Consider the following 19,051-nt stretch of genomic DNA (forward strand, 5'->3'; position numbering starts at 1 on the left):
ACATCAATGTGCTTGTCCTGGAGTGATATACTGGATTCTTGGCCAATGCTTGAGCCGATTGATTATCACAGTATATTGTTGTTGGATTTGATTCATCAAAGTAATATGTTTCTGACAATAGTCATTTGAGCCATATAGTCTCACATGCACCTATAGTGAGTGCCCTATATTTTGCTTCAGTTGAAGACAAAGAAACAGTTGGTTGTTTATTTGACAACCATGATATAGCACCTTGACCAAGAAAAAATGCATACACCTATGTGGATCTCTTGGTCTTATGATCTCTGGCACATAGTCACTGTCACATTATCCATGCAACCTTGGATGACTTCCTTTATATTCTATTCCAAATTGTCTTGTACCTTTGATGTATCTCAAGACTCTTTTGGCTGCATTCTAGTGAGACTGTTTTGGATTTGCCATAAACTGTGCAAGTGAACTTACTGCATAACAAATATCTAGCCGTGTGATAGTCAGATATATAAGAGATCCAATGAGTTATTGATAGTACCTGTCATTGATGGTAGACTTTTTTGAATCTTTAGTAAGTTTCAAACTCTGTTCCATGGGAGTGGCTGCAATCTTGCAATCTGCCATATGAAACTTCTTTAGGAGACCATCAACATACTTTAGTTGACTCATGAAGGTGCTGTCTGAATCTCTCCAGAACTCAATTCCAAGACAATAGTGCATAAGTCCAAGATCTTTCATATCAAACTCTACAAATAAGTCTTGTACAAAAGTGCAATAGTAATGTCTTCCCCTTGAACTTTGTAGTAGAGAGTATGATCTACATTGGACTTTATGTATCCCAGGTTATTAAAATACTTGTAGATTCTGCTCTACCAATTCTTGAGGCAAACTTGATTCTCTTCTCCTGGTTCAACATAACCTACTGGTTGTTGCATGTAGGCTTCCTCGTCTAGCTAGGTAACCCATTCTTGACATCTAGCTAGTACACATTCCATCTGTTGAGTGTCGCTAGTGATATCAAGAACCATATGGAATCCATCTTTGCTTTTGGAGCATAAGTCTCATCATAATCCTAACCATATAACTGTGCAAATCCTTTTGCAAATAGTCTGGCTTTGTATCTTTCAATGCTTCCATTTGGATTCTACTTCACTTTGTAAACCCATTTGTTTGATATGGCCTTTTTTCTTGGTGAAAGGTTGCATAATTTCCAAGTATTATTCTTGTACAAAGCTTCCATTTCTTCATTCATAGTTTGCCATTCTGGCTTGTCAACCATCTTTGAAGTACACTAGCTATTATATAGCCACGATGGTAGTCATAAGAGCATAATTGGTAGTTTCAACCTAAATTCCTTTGCCTTTTTTAGCATATGTCAATCTGGCTGGAGATCTACTTTCCCTGGTAGACCATCTGAGCTGCTGTTGCTCTTCTCGAGGTGCTTCTAGCAATTCTTGCTCTTCTTCATTAACCTTTTTTGTAGGTGACTGAGTAATCGGTGTGTCTATCTCCTGTGTATTTGAGGTTTTCCATTCTAATTCCACATCAATGATTACATCTCTAGAGATAATGACCTTTTGGTTGATGGGATCATACAGCTTGTATGCTTTGCTTTCTTCACTGTAGCCAACCATGATGCATTTGCATGACTTTGCATCCAATTTTCTACAATTATCGTCATGTATGTGGGCATATGCTATGCAACCAAATATGCAAAGATGCCCAAAGGGTGGCATGTGTCTAGTGAATGATTCATAAGATGTTATACCTTGAATTGGTTCGGTTGGAAGACGATTAAGTAAGTAGTTTGCAGTGACAATTGCTTCTGTCCAATACTGATTCGGAAGATGCTTCTCACTAAGCATTGCTCTAGCACTGTTTGCTAAAATACTGTTCTTCCTTCCAGCCCTTGCATTCTGTTGAAAAGTTTCTACACATGTGAATTTTCTTTGAATGCCATTACTTCTACATGAATGTTGAAGACATGTATTCACCTCCTTTGTCTTATCTCATGGCTTTGATTCTTTTGCCTATTTGGTTCTCTATCATGGCTTTGAATTCTTGAAATCTGAAAAAGTCTTTAGATTTCTCTTTTAGAAAGTAGACCCAACAATATCTGTTGTAGTCATCAATGAAAGTCAAAGAGTAAAGTGAACCATTGATGCTGTGGGTTTGGGCATAATGCCATACATTTGTATGAATAAAATCAAGAATACCTCATGCTCAAGAGGTGCTTTTGCCAAAATTGACCGATGTGTGGTAGATGTTTTTGCCCTGTGTCATGGTGGGAAGATAAGGTGAGTGACCTTGAGGATAAGGCCATGATGAAATCCTACGAATATGTCAATTCCATAAGACTTGGACTTGCTATCACGATTGCTTATGGCTACTAGTTGGTAGATGTCACCGTGAAGAAATTGGAACTCATTGTCGTGTTGGAGAAGCTGGTAGGAGAGCCACGGGTGTGTTGGAGCTCTGTGGTGTTGACAATCTATGGATGAGTGAAGACTAAGAGAGTGAATATATAGACTAGTGTGAAGAAAGATGTAGGAGGGTAATGAGGCGGATGGCATGTGGGCTTGGCTTGTGCATCTTCTTCTTGTTCTTGCAAGTGAATATCATGGAATGCTGCGTGCCAGGAAAGGAGGAAGCTGGGCCGTTGCTTGAGTTGAAGAGATCAATTGTGGACGATCCCTTGGCCAGCCTCTCAAGCTGGCACACCACCACCTCCTCTTGCTCCTCAACTCGCAATTCTTCTTGTCCACCACGTTGGTTTGGCCTCGTTTGCCACCCTCTCCATCACCGTGTCACCTCTCTCTCCCTCCCCAACCTTGCCCTTCGCGGCTCCTTGCCTCCCTCCCTTGGCCATCTCCCATTCCTCCGCACTCTCAACCTCTCTTCCAATCTTTTCTATGGTACCATTCCTCTTCAACTCGCCAATTGCACCTCTTTACGAACGCTCGATCTCTCTCAAAACAATCTCACAGGAAGGGTCCCTAGCGAGTTGAGCCTCTTGGGCAAGATGGAGCTGCTTGATCTCAGCGAGAATCAACTCTCTGGCATCATACCACCTGAGTTCGGCTTGCTGAAAGGAGTGGAGCTGCTCTACCTTGGGGGAAACTCACTGACGGGGGCCATTCCTGCGACGTTGTCAAACTGCTCTGCTCTAGTTAAGCTTTCTCTCTTCCTCAATCAACTCTCTGGCATCATACCGCCTGTGCTCGGCTTGCTGAATCGAATGGAGCTGCTCGACCTTGGGAAAAATAGACTGACAGGGGACATTCCACCGACCTTGTCAAACTGCTCTGCTCTAGTTTCTCTTGGGCTCCCCGAGAATCAACTCTCTGGCATCATACCGCCTGTGCTCGGCTTGCTGAATCGAATGGAGCTGCTCCGCCTTGGGGTAAATAGACTGACAGGGGACATTCCACCGACCTTGTCAAACTGCTCTGCTCTAGTTTATCTTGGGCTCTCCAAGAATCAACTCTCTGGCATCATACCGCCTGTGCTCGGCTCACTGAATCGAATGGAGCGGCTCCACCTTGGGGGAAATAGACTGACAGGGGAAGTGCCGACAACTCTGGCAAACTGCTCCTCCTTGGTAATCCTCAGAATTAGTAACAACGAGCTCACGGGCAGTCTCAAGAGTATTCTCTTGGGACTCTCCAACGCCACAGAATTCCAAGTTCTGGATCTGGGATACAACCGTTTCCAAGGAGAACTTCCCGATGCCTTTGACAGATTCCCCAGCCTCGTTGAAATTCTTATCGGACACAATTCTTTAAGCGGTCCCCTACCTCGTTCGCTTCGGCACCTCAAGAATCTACTGAGTCTCGCCCTCGACGATAATATGTTTCAGGGTCCGATTCCCACCACATTTCTTACCGGCTCACTCCAATTAGAGGCGTTAAACCTTTCCTCGAATAATCTCACAGGTGGAGTTCTATCTTAGCTTTCTCTCTAGTCTCCACCATCTCTTTGTCATTGATACCAATTATCGAATCATCAAGCTTTCATTTCTTGACATCAACACTTCTTATCGAATCATCAACTTTCGGTTTTGTATGTACAATATCTTTACATTTCCTCTTGGTCGCAATAACTGTACAGGTTCCATTCCCGCCGGTCTGGGAGCCCTGCTTGGGCTGTTGACCTTAGATATATCGTACAACGCCTTAACTGGCCTGATACCACCGACACTTGGATCACTCATACATCTGCAACAGTTAAATCTCTCGAACAACCACCTCTCAGGCGAAATTTCTTATACTCTTTATCTTTTCGATCAATGTTTCGAATTGATCATTTTGCAACTAGAGAATAACGAGCTTGGTGGCCGTTTACAGCCTGGTCTAGGGTTTCAACTTAGGAATCTAAAGTTACTGGATCTTTCTGACAACAAGCTCACCTGGCTTGTTCCTGCGACACGACCCTTGGATGATGCATCGATTACAAAGCTAACAGGAAACCCCGGACTGTGTGGAATAATTGTGCATCGACCTTGCACTAGCATATGGTCTCCACCCACGAATCCTTCACACGAGCACCATTTGGCTCAATTTGGACTCTCTATAATGGGTTCGGTGGTCTTGGGAGGAATGCTCCTCCTGGGAATTATTTGGCTTCGCAGGCAGCGCAATATGGGCAAGGAGAGGAAGAGGATCTATCACGAGCAAGCCGTACAGTTACCTACGCTAAGCAGTGTGCTTCTAACGGGGACGCAGGTGAATCTAAAAGCAGATGAGTTAAGAGAAGCAACAGGACGTTTCAACGAAATGAATGTTTTAGGCAGGGGCAGCACGGGTATCGTCTACCGAGCTTTTGCTCCGGGAGGAAAAGTAGTGGCAGTCAAAGTGCTCAACAACGAGATCACATTGGGAGCTGAGGCCAGTCTCAGAAGAGAGGTTGAGATAATGGGCATGCTGAGGCACAGGAATGTCGTGAGAGTGTTGGGGTGTTGCTTTAATTTGGACGTGAAGGCGATCATACTGGAGTACATGCTTCATGGGAGTCTGGACAAGTATTTGCACCGGGGCGAGTTTGAACTTTTAGCAGAGCAGAAGCTGAACATACTGTGTGGAGTGGCACAAGGATTGGAATATCTGCACCACGGCCATCCTGGAGGAGCCATTGTGCATTGCGACCTCAAGCCTGGAAACATTCTGTTGGATGCAGACTTTGAGGCGCACATCTCCGATTTCGGAATCTCGAAGCTCCTAAAAAATGGCACCAATCGCCAAGAGTACGCATCTTTTGTTTTGCGAGGGTCGATTGGATACATTGCTCCAGGTCAGTGGAGAGCTCTACATTGCAGTGTTGACAAATAGCCGTCCGTAGATTTTGTTGTGTATGAAGATTGCTCCTGCAAAATCACACAGAGGATGTGGACGTTGTATATTTTGTTGCGGATGAAGTTGCCCATGCATCAGCCAAATCACGGAGAGTATGGGTTCATAATTAGGCAGCTCGTTGCTGCCATTAGATTTTGTTGCTAATCATGCTTCTGTTAAATCTCGCAGAGTATGGGTACATAACCAATCCTAGTACGAAAGGAGATGTATACAGTTTTGGAGTGGTGATGCTGGAGGTCCTGACAGGCGAGAGACCAACGTCCCACGATATACCACTAGAACATCACACCCTTGTGACTTGGGTGCGATCTGCCTTCCAAAAACAGGAGCTTTGTGTCTTCAATACTCCAAGGTTTCCCTCGGAAATTGCAAGACGATTGGCACAAGTCGCTCTGCTGTGCACTCAGGATGCACCCACAAAGCGTCCCTCAATGTTGGACGTGTCGCGCATGTTGAAGGACCTTCAGAATGGTCCAAGGCTTCATGCATATCCCAACTTGTTGCATATTGCATCCAGCAACGCTAGTATTACTAGTCGTTATTCTTCTGAGGACGATGATAATTAACTTGTAAGAAGAGATAGCTCAACCTTTGTTACATTATCTAGAGATGCTCTAAGTAACGCACTTAAGCTTCTTAATTAGTACCCATACCCTATACACGAGCACTAGGCAGCATGTGCTACCCAAGATTGAGTATTTGGATTTGGTGCAAGTATTATGTAACGTTGCTTATTGTGTTTCCAAATTGAATTTCCTAATCGTCCCATTGTTTCTTGTTCTTTCCAAATGTGCTTATGAATTTTCCTCATCTTGTTTAACCTTTAGCGTGCTAATCAAGTAGCATCTCAATCTGTCATACCAATGCCCTTAAACACACCACACATCTACGAGCCGGTTCCTTCTTTAACCATCTAACTTGAATACCATCCCTAACTTAAATTTTCTGTGGAGGCAAATACATGATAAAAGCACAAAGGATAGAACTAGGTTAATCATTGTGTAATAATGAGTTAGTGCTTAGGTATATTTAGAGGTATGCATCTTTATTAGATTTAACCTTTAGCATACTAATCACGCAGCATCTCAATTTGTCATAGCAATGCCATTAAACACACCTCATATCTACCAACTGTTTCCTTCTTAACGATCTAACTTGAATACTAATCCTAACTTAAATTTTCCGTGTAGGCAAATACATGATAAAAGCAAAAAGGATTGAACTAGGATGATCATAATGTAATAATTAGCTAGTGCTTAGGTTATATTTGGAGGTATGGATCTTTGTTAGATTTAAGCTTTAGCCTGCTTATCAAGTAGCATCTCAATCTGCCATAGCAATGCCCTTAAACACACCACGTATCTACCAACCGCTTCCTTCTTTAACCATCTAACTTGAATACCATCCCCAACTTAAATTTTCCTTGCAGGCACATACATGATAATAAACTACACCTTCTTAGAAGGTGGAGAGAGAGAGAGAGAGAGAGAGAGAGAGAGAGAGAGAGAGAGAGAGAGAGAGAGAGAGAGAGAGAGAGAGAGAATTGCCCCTCCTCCCCCTTGTATGCAATAGGTTGGAGGGGGGAGGGAGGAAACAATTCCCCTCCCCCCCCCAACCTATTGCATACACAATAGGGTGGATAAGGGGGTGGTTGAAGGGAGGGTGGGGTGGCCGCAGCAATCCCCCCCTTCCCCCCACAAACCTATTGCATACGTAATAGTTTGGAGGGGGGCGGGGTAGAAATCCCCCCAACCTATTGCATACGCAGTAGGCTGGGGGGGAGGGGGCAACTACCCCTCCCTCTCCCCCCCAACCTATTGATTATGTAATAGATTGGGGAGAGGGGGGTGGCAATACCCCCTCCTCCCCCCCTCCCCTCCCCCTCCTCCATCCTTCTTCCCTTGCCTCCCCCCCCTCACTCTCCCTCCAGTGCCTCCCCCTGCACCTCCTAACCTCTACCTCCTCTCACAATTGGCAACATGAGAGAGAGAGAGAGAGAGAGAATCTACTTCATTGGAAATGTAAAAAAAAAAGCGAAAGACTTAATATAGTTGGATGTTGTTGCATACGCAATATGTTGGAAAGCAATTCGCCTATTGTAACATTTTGAAAAATTTTCCAATTTGCGCAATAGGTTGAGATGAGGAGAGAAGCAAGACTATTGAAGAATGAATGAGGGACCGAAGGTTATTCTACTTATATTTATGCGAACTAAAAAGTTACCCTAAACTTAATTTTTTCCCGCCTCCCATAAAATCCCTACTCCCTCCTCATTTTCAAATCTTCCTCCTCCTCCATCACTCTCGACCTCCTCCTCCTCCTCTCCTTTTCCTCATATCCCTCCATCGTCTCAATGTCCCTTTTGCCTCTCCTCTCTCTCTCTCACATTTGTCTCCCCACTTCTCTCTCCCTCCTCCCCCCCCCCTCTCTCTCTCACACACACACACACACTTCCTATTCCTTTCCCCCCTTACTTTCACGTTATCCTATTTCCCTTCCCCCCCTTTTCCCAACTTATCCCCTCTCTTTTCCCCTACTCTTGCTCCTAATTTCCCCCCTATTTTTCATAGTTTTGTCTTAATTTTTTGTAGTCCTAATTTTTCCTTTTCACTCCCTAGCTTTATTACACTCCCTCTATTTTTTTTTCCTTATTTTTTGACTAATTTTCCTAAAAATTTCCTAATATTTCTCCTATTTTTTTGCTAACCTTTTTCCTTACTTTCCCTTTTTCCTAATTCTCCTAATTTTTTCCTATTTCTTCTCGTTTTTCTTTAATTTTTTCCTATACTTCTACCCTTCTCTCCTCTTTTTCCTAATTCCCCCCAAAACCTCTCCCTTCCCACCTTATCCCCGTTGCTTTCCGAAGTTTTCCTTAAATTGTACTAATTTTATCCTAAACTTATTTTTCCAAAATTGCCTTAAATTTCCCTTAATTTTTTCCTAAATTTTGTTAGCTTTTTCTTAATTTTATCCTAATTCCCCCTCCCCCCCTCTAATTCCCCTCTTCCCCCCTTTTCCCTATTTTCTTCATTGTTTACTTAAATTTCCCCCCTATTCCTTCTAAATTCCTATCATTATATTTTTAATTTCCTATCCTTAAAAATCTCCCCTCCTATGTGTTTTGTCGGCTTGCCTCTCTTTACTACTTGCTTGCCTTTCTGTATTCATGGAACGCCTCTTTGTATTCGTGCTTTTCCCAACCCTTAGACTCCCTAACTCTCTCTATTCCCTCCCCTACTCCCTACTACCCACACACCTACCTATTTAATAGGGACTCTCCTTCTATTCTACCCACCCCCAAACCCTTCGCATCTACTTGCCTCTACCCCCTGCTGCCCTGCCTACGATCTCTTTGCACAGATCTGTTGTGCCTCACTATTGGCGCCCACATTCTCTCTCGACACGTGTTTGCCTCTCGACACATGGGCTGTGACGTCTCGCGTCGACTGTGGCACCCTTCCCTAACTGTCCACCCCACCTCTTCCGTGTGCTCTTCCACCCTTTAAGTCTAAAGCCTCAAGAGTCAATAGTACTCATTACTACAGCACTTGGCTGCCGCATGCTTTGGGCTTGGTGATTGGACTGTGGAACACTTCGTGAGATAGCCGCATGTGCGAATCACGCCACTCACCACTGCCTCAAGTCCTCGATGGACTCACAGGTCCGCTCCATACATTATTGTTCACTCTCCCTCTTTTAGACACTTCTCTTTAAAACCCTCTTCCCTCATTCCAGTTCACGAATGCTGAGATGGACATTTTGACACATGTTGGTCTTTAAATAATACTTCATCCCCCCCCCCCCCCTTCCTCTCCCCAAAACTCCCTTTCTTCATTCCCTTTGTTTAAAATTTCTTGCCATTATTAATAACCCCCTTTTTTATGTTACTCCTAAATTCTTTTTCATGTCTCTCCTAAACCTTTCTTATGTCTCTCTTCAAAATTTTAATGTAATTATTTTTTTTATTTTTTAAAAATTCCCCCTTTTTTAATTTTCTTTCTTTATTATTCTTAATTTTCTTTATTATGCTTAAAACTTAATCTATTTCTTATTTTTTCTCCTCTAAAAATTCCTCTCTTCCCTTACATTTATAGCTTTAGTCCTTTCTTTTTATTATTCCCTCCCTGTATAAATTTCCCTTCACATTAAATTTATTTGCACAAATTTTCACTTTAACTTCCCTTCCCCGCCCCCCCCCCTCACGCCCTTTCTTCTTTTAAAAATTTTGTATAAATTACCCTAATTATTAATTTCTCCCCTCCATCTCCTTTACATTCTAACACCTAAATACACTAAATTTTTTTGCCTAAGTAACCATTTATCTACTTTTCCTCAAAACTCACCCCAATTATTTTTTACGCTTGAAGCACAATATTAAAAATTAGCTTTATAATTCTATAGCATGAGCGACTATTTTTATTGTGATCCCAATAACAAGGGAGGGGTGTCTATGACACCTGTCTTCCCAACTAAGTTAAAATATGGTTCTTATCATTTTTCTTGTTGGATGGTCGCAGGTAGGCAGATTCCCCTCTTCAATAAAAATGTTGCTGCCAACGACTTATCAAAGTGCAACTTCTCACATTTTCCTTTTTCTTGAAAAAATGTTCACCCTCTAGGAATGCTAATTCATTTCATTTTATTTTAAAGTTTTTCAATAAAACATTTCTCGTTCTTACTCTAAATTGTCATCTCTTCACTATGGAAAGGGGTGTTGTAATATCTTCTACACACACACACACACACACAGACACATGTGTATGCCGTTCCTCTTCCTCCCTCATCTCCTCCCCCCTCCTCTCTCTCTCTCTCTCTCTCTCTCTCTCTCCTCTCCTCTCCTCTCTCCCTTGCTCCCTCCATCCTCTCTCTCTCTCTCTCTCTCTCTCATGTTGGTGTTGCCACTTCTAGGAAGGTAGAGGTTAGGAGGTGGAGGGTCCAAGGCAGTGGAGAGGGAGAGGAGGGAAAGGAAAGGAGGTGGAGGCAAAGGCAATGGAGGGGGGGAGAAGGGGAAGGAGAGGAGGGGAAGGAGGCGCTGGAGGGGGGGAGCATGTGAAGGGGAGGAGGTAGAGGTTAGGAGGTGGAGGGAGAGGCGGTGGATCGAGGGAGTAGGGGGAAGGGAGGTAGAGGTTAGGAGGTTGAAGGAGAAGAGGTGCCCCCCCCCCTTCCCCCAACTTATTGTGTACCCAACCTATTGCGTACGCAATAAGTTGGGAGAGAGAGTGAGAGAGATTACCTCCCCCCTTCCCCCTATTGCATATGACCTTCACCCGTCCTAGCCTCATCCCATCTCCCTTCCTTACATGCCTCAATGTTTGCCACCCCAACCTCGGTCTCTTCTGGCCTGTCCCAAGAAAAAAAAAAATAAATGTTAATTATTAAAAAAATATTAAAAAAAAAGTCTATTTATGTTTACTTTCAAAATTTAAAACTTATTTTATATTTACTTTCAATTTTCTAAATTTCATTAAAAATACATTAATTTGAATTACATTTAATAGATAATTTATTTTATTTTTTAGAAAATATAAATTGATTTAAATTAACTTTTTATTTTAAAATATTATAATTTAGTTTTATTTTATTGAAGTCACAAGAATGTTAAGAAGCTTGATTTGATTTGCACTTTTTGAAGCTTTTCAAGATATTCAAGGTTTGAAAAAATTTAAATTAAAATTAATTAAAATTTAACTTAATTTAAAATTATTATATATAATATTTTTTTATTAAAATAGTTTTAAAAATACAAAAAATAAAATAAATTGGGAATTTAAAAAAAATCTTCAAAAAATTGAAGAGTATTAGTGATTCATAAGCTAAGCAGTATGTACAATTCCAAAACTAATTTAAAAATTAGTGAATAAATTTATAAGCTTGGTGTTAGAAAATATGCATCGGTGTGCTTTTATCCTATGTGTGTATCTTTGATGAGTATGATACTTTAAAGAGGCATTAACATTTCTTAGTTTGAGGCCTCTACAAAGTAGCATCCTCTTGAGATATCATTGCATAGTATTTCCTTGTTTCGTACATGCATCATGCATGAGTGTAGAAACATTTGCATCGGTGTGCTTCTAGCCTATGTTCTTATATCCAATGGTTATTATACTTTGTTTAGGCCTTAAAATAAATAGATTTAACTGCTTTACAAAGTACCATAGCGTCAAATATAATTTTAATGGTTTGGAATGGATATTATTGAATCCTTGTTTCTTAACATGCATCATACTTGGTTGTTGAAAAATATGCCTCATTGTGCTTCTAGGGTATATGCTTGGCTCTGATGAATATGATACTTTGCAAAAGCTTTAAACTAACTTAGTTTAAGGCCTCTATAAAGTATCATACCCTAAGATATAATTTGCATGTTTTGAAATGCATATGTCCTTGTTTCTCATCATGCATCAAGCATGAGTGTTGAAGATTATGCATCAGTGTGCTTGTCCCCGATAGGTGTGATACTTTGCACAGGTCTAAAACTTACTTTTTTTAAGGCCTATGCAAAGAATTGTACCCATCGGATATCAATTACATAGTGTTGGAATGCATTTTACATATCAATTACATGTAACCTAAATCGTAGACCTTAGACCCTAGATCCTAGAAACTACATTCTACACTCTAAAATCTTAAAAAATATAAGCCCTAAATCCCAAACCCTAAACTTCAAACCCTAGACTCATGACCTTGGATGCTTGCACTTACATCCTAGACCCAAAAACATAGATCTTAGACCTTTACAACTAGACCCTAGGCCTTGGTCTCTAAACCCTCTCTAAACCTTAAACCCTAGATCATAGATCCTAAACCCTAGCTAAACCCTAAATTACAATCAATAATTTATAAAATATATTGATTTATGCAACCGGTTGCATGCATCCCTAGCATGTTGCATGTGGAATAGGTTGAACCTGTTGCACATGCAATAGGTTGGGGTGCATACAACCTGGTGCACAAATCATCAAGTTGAGTGTACCCCCAACCAGTTTCATATACAATAGGTTGGGGGTGCATCTAACCTATTGCACAAATCAATAAAACTTTATGATTTGTGCAATAGCTTGTGTGCACCCCCAACTTATTGCATGTGCAATAGGTTGGTGGTGCACATACATGCAATAGGTTGGCGGTGCACTCAACTTGTTGCACAAATCAAGAAAATTTGATCATTTTTGCTGCAGGTTGTGTGCACCCCTAACTTATTCCATGTGCAACAGGTTGATGTACCCCCAATCTCTTGCATGTGCAACAAGTTGGGGGTATAGATAACCTGTTGCACAAATTAAGAAAATTTGATGATTTGTGCAATAGGTTGTGTACACCCCCAACCTATTGCATGTGCAACAGGTTGAGTGTACCCCCAACATGTTGCATGTGCAATAGGTGCATATAACCTATTGCACAAGTTAAGAAAAATTGATTATTTGTGCAATAGGTTGTATGCACCACCAACCTGTTACATGTGCAATAGGTTGAGTGTACTCCCAACATGTTGCATGTGCAAAAGCTTGAGGGTATATAACATGTTGCAAAAATCAAGAAAATTTGATGATTTGTGCAACAGGTTGTATTCACCTCTCACCTATTGCATGTGCAATAGGTTGTGTGCACCCCCAACACCCCCAACTTGTTGCATGTGCAATAGGTTGGGGGTGCACCCAACTTGTCGCATAAATCATGAAAATTTCATGATTTGGGCAATAGATGCATTCCCTTCCATCCCCCCTTCTCCCTCTCCCCCCTAGTCCCCCCTCCCGTACTCCTCCCCTCCTCTCCTAACCCCCTCGCCTTTCATCTACCCCTCCACCACCTCCCCCCCCTTTCACCACCTCTCCCTCCACACGAGAGAGAGAGAGAGAGAGAGAGAGAGAGAGAGAGAGAGAGAGAGAGAGAGAGAGAGAGAGAGAGAGAGCACGTTCTTACTTGGAAAGTATGTGTCTTAGGCGTGACCATAGATGATCTCGCTCAAAAAGAGAGGAAACATACCATTTTTAAGAAAGCTACTTAATGAAAGGAGGAGTTTGGAGAAGCAACATACTAAAGGAATGGAGAGGAGACAAAGTGAAGCCTACAAACAAAAGCAAAGCATGAAAACAAGAGATAGAGCTTTCTTACTCCTTTCTTTCATGATTTTTTTTCATAGATTGTTCTTTTCTTGAGAGAAATAAAAGGAAAGAAGGAGAGATACATAAGAGAAAAAGAGGGAAACTAGAGGAGAGAGAGAAGGAAACATAAAGGAAAGACAAAGAAACAAAAAGAACTTGAGATGGAAGTAGATGAGAGAAATTCTTACCTTGAGGTGAGAGGGAGCTCTTGCAAGTCTTGTAGGTGGAGAGGGAGAGTGTAGGACATGATGGAGAGGTGGGAGGGGGAGGGAGGAGAAAGGAGTAGGGAGCCAAGTATGGAGGGCAATTGCAAGCTGAAAGTGACGAGCAAGGAGGGATAATGCAAGAAAAGAAAATTCAAATGGCATTGTGGGAAGGGAAGGTGCGGGTTTTGTCTCCGATGCCATGGGTATGATCGATGGTATTGGTGTCGATATACATAGCAAAGGCATCGTATGAGCATCAGTATGGGCATAGGTATATATTGATGTCCATATCGACACTCATACTGATGAAACATGGGTATGGGCATTCTGGGGGTTTAGGATTTAGGGGGTTTGGGGGATTTTGGGGGGGTTTAAGGGTGTTTGAGGGGATTTAGGGGGGATTTAAGGGGGGGTCAAGGTTTAAGGGGGTTTAGGGAATTTGGATGGGTTTAAGGGGTTTAGGGAGGTTTTAGGGGATTTGAGGGGATTAAGAGGTGGTTTAAGGGGGTACTGGGAGTTTAAGGGGGTTTATGGTTTTGGGTTTTGGAGGGGGGGTTTGGGGTTTTTCAAATTGCAATAGTTGCTCCAGAATACATTTCCTACCCCAAATACCATGCCCAATTCTAGAGAGGAAGTAAAGAATATGTTGACAATGGTTGGGATGGATTACGACACCATCCACTCTTGCCCTAATGATTGTATTTTGTTTCATCATGAGTATGGAGATTTGGTTAATTGTCCAGAGTGTGGAGCACAGTGCTACAGATAGGACTTGCTAGAGGAGATGATTCGAGTGAAGGTCTTGAGACATTTTTCCATGATCCCCGGAATATAGCACTTGTTCAGCTACAAGTCCATTGCGCAATTGATGATGTGGCATCCAAATTGATGATCCCCGGAATATAGCACTTTGAGGATCCCTACAGATTGTGTTGCTTGGAAGCACATAGACAACATATGGCCGGACTTTGCGAGGGAGCCATGCAATTTACATCTCAGGCTTGCAATGGATGGCATGAACTCTTTCAAGTTACACTCAACGTCTTGGTCGGCATAGCCGGGGGGTATGCGACATGCGCGCAGGGGGGGGGCATGGGGCATGGGGGGGCGGAGGGCGGATGGGGGTGGGGGGGCACGGGGTGTGGGAGGGGGGGGGGTACGCGACATGCCCGCAAGGGGGGGGGATGTAAGAGTGAGGCATAGTTGATCCCAAATTGACGCCCTGACGCCGCGCCCCCGCCGTGGGCTCGGGCTCCCGCATCGTTTCGGACCCGCGCCACGCGCCTCCGTCCCCGTGCACCGGCGTCCCTCCCGGGCCCCAATGCGCCCTCGACGGCTTGAACGGTTGCGACGGGTGCGACATACTCTACGAGATACAAGCACGAGTCTTTTCTGAGACTACTCGTCCCACTCTCTTCTGGGATCCATCTCAGTGGAGAGGAAGGATTCACACTCTAGATTTCTCTGGGCCTGAGACACAATATCCCACCATGGCTAACAATAAAGAAGGGACACCTCATGCTTGCCCTACTTGTGCCAGAAAAGTACAAGGCAAAAAATATGGATGTGTACATGGCACCCTTGATCGAGGAGTTGTAGACCCTATGGAGGGGCATACATGTCGAATATTTCTACAACTCGGAGGTGGGCCGCAAACATTTTCATCAAGGGAATTTTGATGTGGGGCCATGCATGACTATTTAGGATATGGGGAGTGCATAGGTACATGCTTGTGCATGTCTATTGATACCTTTATGCTTTATTGTGGTGTGATATATGCATGTCTAATGAACTATTTGCGCATGCATATATGTAGGACTTAAAACACAAGGGTACCATGCTTGTCCTATTTGTGGTCCTACTTTAAATGTACAACACTCCAAAGATATGAGGAAGATGGTTTATGAAGGTCATGGTCAATACCTTCCACTTGATCATCCTGCATGTGAAGGTCCACTTGATCCACCACCGGTTTGTAGGAAGGCAAGTGACTGGATTAGGGATTGGAGAGCTAAAAGTGAGGAGCCTCCTCCTGGTATGGAACAGCTATTGATCTTTCATGAGCTTCCATATTGGGGTGAGTTACAAATCAATCATCTCTTTGATCCCATGCATATCTTCAAGAATGTGGGGGATTCTATTTGGGCATAATTGGTTGATGACAAAGATACAAGGTGAGTGCGAGCAGACTTGCACGAGATGGGTTAGGATGCCTCACTTGTGGCCCCAAGAGTGTGTGCGTAGAACCCCAAGAGTGTGACAAAGCCAAAAGGGGAGTGTGAGAAGACTTGCACGAGATGGGTAGGATGCCTCACTTATGGCCCCAAGAGGATATGCATGGAACCCAAGAGCGTGGTTCTACAACTAAGGAGGGTGGTTTAGGAACCCAAAATTGTCCTCCTAGAATTGTTCTCCCAAAGGCACCGTGGATCCTTTCTACAACAGAGGAGGCAAGGGTCAAGGCGGATGTTGCATCTTTTTAGACACCCACAGGACACATGCCTTGCCTAAGACAAAGGACAATAAGCTTAATGGACTCAAGTCCCATGATTGGCATAAGGTCTTACATGTATTCTACATGTTACCTTGAATGCTTAGTAGAACTAAGATTGTGATGATTTCGTGTAACTTATATGATTATGATACATTGTTCTAACTCCTTTGTTGCTTGGGTAGTTTATCCTCTCAATTACAGTGAAAGGATGCTTATCAGAAGATGTTAGAAAAGCTATCTATAAGATCGGTGGCATTGTCAGGTATGCTTACTATCATATCACCTTCATTATATTTCATACAGTTTTAAATGATTGGGAGAAAATATTGAATCTTATGTGTGCACGTGGAATAATTGGATCTCACAAAAAGAGATCTCTGTATCGAGCATCGAGAGGGATAATGTAGACTCCATTGAAGCTATGTGCTTGGTTAAGAAGCAAATTTCCTCAAGCATTATGATGACTCAGGTACACTTGCTGGTACACATAGTTGATGAAGTTGCCGTTGCAAGAAACATTCATAGTCATTGGATGTTTTTCCTTGAATGGTTTATGAACACTTTGAAGGGATTTGTAAGGCAAAGAGCTAGACCTGAAGCAAGCACGGTGGAGGGATGGCTTGTGCAAGGGTCATTAGTATATATCATGGAGTTTCTTGCATCCATGGATCCCAACATTCCACATGCTTGGAACATCAAGGACGATGATCGTGTCATTGCAGAGGTTCCCCAAGGTAAAGGGGTTGAAAGAAAGATGAGTGAAGAGCAAACGTTTAGAGTCATGCACAGGCAAAGGTGCCATATCCACTGGACCTTGCTCTTCTCCCTAAACACATGTCACATTATTGTCTTCAAGAAGCTCTTTGTGAAGCCAAAGATGATGGAGAGGACATCACCAATCAAGAGCGGAAGCTTGCAATCGGATGTATGCCATGTGTAAGTTTCTTACCTTTCTACTTAATTTGGGTATTTATGGTCACAATCACTACAATATGCATCCTCATTATTTTAATCATGTTTTTTTGAAGTACAAAAAGTACAGTGCATTATGGTCACATGGTGGCATTTTCATGTAGAATGCATCGATTCAAGGAGATTCACCTATGGTTGTGGAGTCATGGCTAACTACGTGCAAGATAGACAAGTAAGTGCTTCTGATATCAATCTTCTCTCCTCGCATTTAGATTATTGTGGGACCATACGCGACATCTATGAAGTTGATTTAGTATTTTCATTCTTGATGTCAAATGGTTAACTATCTACAATGGTACGAATGCTATAATCAGGAGAGATAACAATGGTTTCTTTGCCATTGACTCCAAGAACGATGAAAGTGATACTTTTTTTCTTCTAGAGCATTGTGAATAGGTACCTACTAATGAATTGATTAAACGCTAATATCTTCATTTTCAAACAATTATTGGTAGATATTCATATATGTATATATATTTATATACTTAAGCATAAATTAATATAATTATTGGCATCTAATTAGCATCTTCAATGTAGGTGGTCTTTCATCTGGATCATTAGGATCCAAGATGGTGGTACGTGGTTCAAGTTGCTCCTCAAAGTAAACATTATTTTTGAAGATAGGAATGTGGATACGGATATGCTGCCAATAGATCCAAATAATGATGCCAATGGATCTAGGCAAGAGGATGAAGATGATGATATGGGCCAAGAAGAAGGTGACTATAATGACACTGTAATGGAGGAAGGTGGAGATCACAGGTTGGGGAAGAAGAGGGACAACTAGAGGGTCAAATCTTAGATAGACATACAATGGCAGATGATGATATAGGTGATCAATTGTATGTAAACCTTGAGCTAGAATTATTGGGCATGCAAGACTTGGCTCAAGATGAAGAAATCGATGTAAATCCTACTAATTGATTGTTTTGACATCAACGAGGCTTCCTATATTTGGCCCTCTCATTTTTATAGTGACATTTAGTACATTTGTATGTTAAGTTCACCATCAATATATATGTGTTTTGATCTCAATTTTGGTGTGCATACTCTTATATTTTTTACCTCTCAAACGACTAAACTTGTGGTAAAAAATTATTTTGGGTCCCCTTGGAATCAACATTCTATAAAAACATCAGTGTGAAAAATTTAACTCAGAATCGATGAAAGCATCGGTGGAAGCATTGGTAGTCGGTGGTATGCATGCCAGTATGGGAATCAGTATATTACTGATGCCTATTCTGCCATAAATACCAACAACCATACCGACTAGCATTTTGTCATCTACACTGACACCTCCCCATCCACCAAACATACTAACAATTTTTGTGCACATGCTCGTGAAGCATCGGTAGATAGCGTCAGAAAGAGACTTGTGTCTTGTAGTGTAATAATCAAGTGAAAGTGTCTATTATTTCATGTTTTTATAATAATGTAGAAGTACAAGTTAGGAAAAGGGTTTCTAATGATGGGCAATGAATTCCACAAGCTATGGAGTGCACGCTTGCAATGCTAAATTGATTTTTAATGTAAGGTCAAGCTTTCTATGATAAAATTATAACTTTATCATAAATTTCACTAACATAAGATAAGTAATTGTTATATTTAATATTAATTGAGTAGGTGTAACCTCATGATTTCCAAGAAAAGTAAATGATCAAGAGAAATCTTTTATGCAGCATCAACTTTAACTTTTGAGAATGTGAAATGTTCTTTTGATTGAATTTTCAAATATAACACTCAAATATGCCCTTAAATGAAATTTAAATTATCTATGGAAGCAAGTAAGAAGAAAGCACTTAACAAAAAGTTTTCTTTTATGGTAAAATTACTTGCACTAGAGACACAATGCAATGCTGTATGATTTTAATGTTTCATATACGTGCTTTGACAAACGTATATGTTTAATTACATGCTCTATGAATTACTCAATCAAAGCTACTCAAAGGCAAG

The 19,051-nt window shown here is 41.7% G+C and overlaps 1 protein-coding gene across 1 annotated transcript; it reads left to right on the top strand.

The window, feature by feature from the left end:
- Positions 1–2,392: 2,392 nt before the first annotated feature.
- Positions 2,393–5,890, top strand: LOC147889809 (uncharacterized). Its single transcript, XM_087391316.1, has 3 exons — positions 2,393–3,908; positions 4,084–5,262; positions 5,493–5,890. Exons 1-3 carry the CDS (start codon positions 2,531–2,533, stop codon positions 5,888–5,890), a joined length of 2,955 nt encoding a protein of 984 aa, XP_087247442.1. The 5' UTR covers positions 2,393–2,530.
- The last annotated feature ends 13,161 nt before the right edge of the window (positions 5,891–19,051 follow it).

This window comes from Dipteris shenzhenensis, chromosome 20 (genome assembly GCF_047967505.1).
Source record: "Dipteris shenzhenensis isolate YYH24624 ecotype China chromosome 20, Dip_SZ_1.0, whole genome shotgun sequence".
Taxonomy (NCBI): Eukaryota; Viridiplantae; Streptophyta; class Polypodiopsida; order Gleicheniales; family Dipteridaceae; genus Dipteris; species Dipteris shenzhenensis.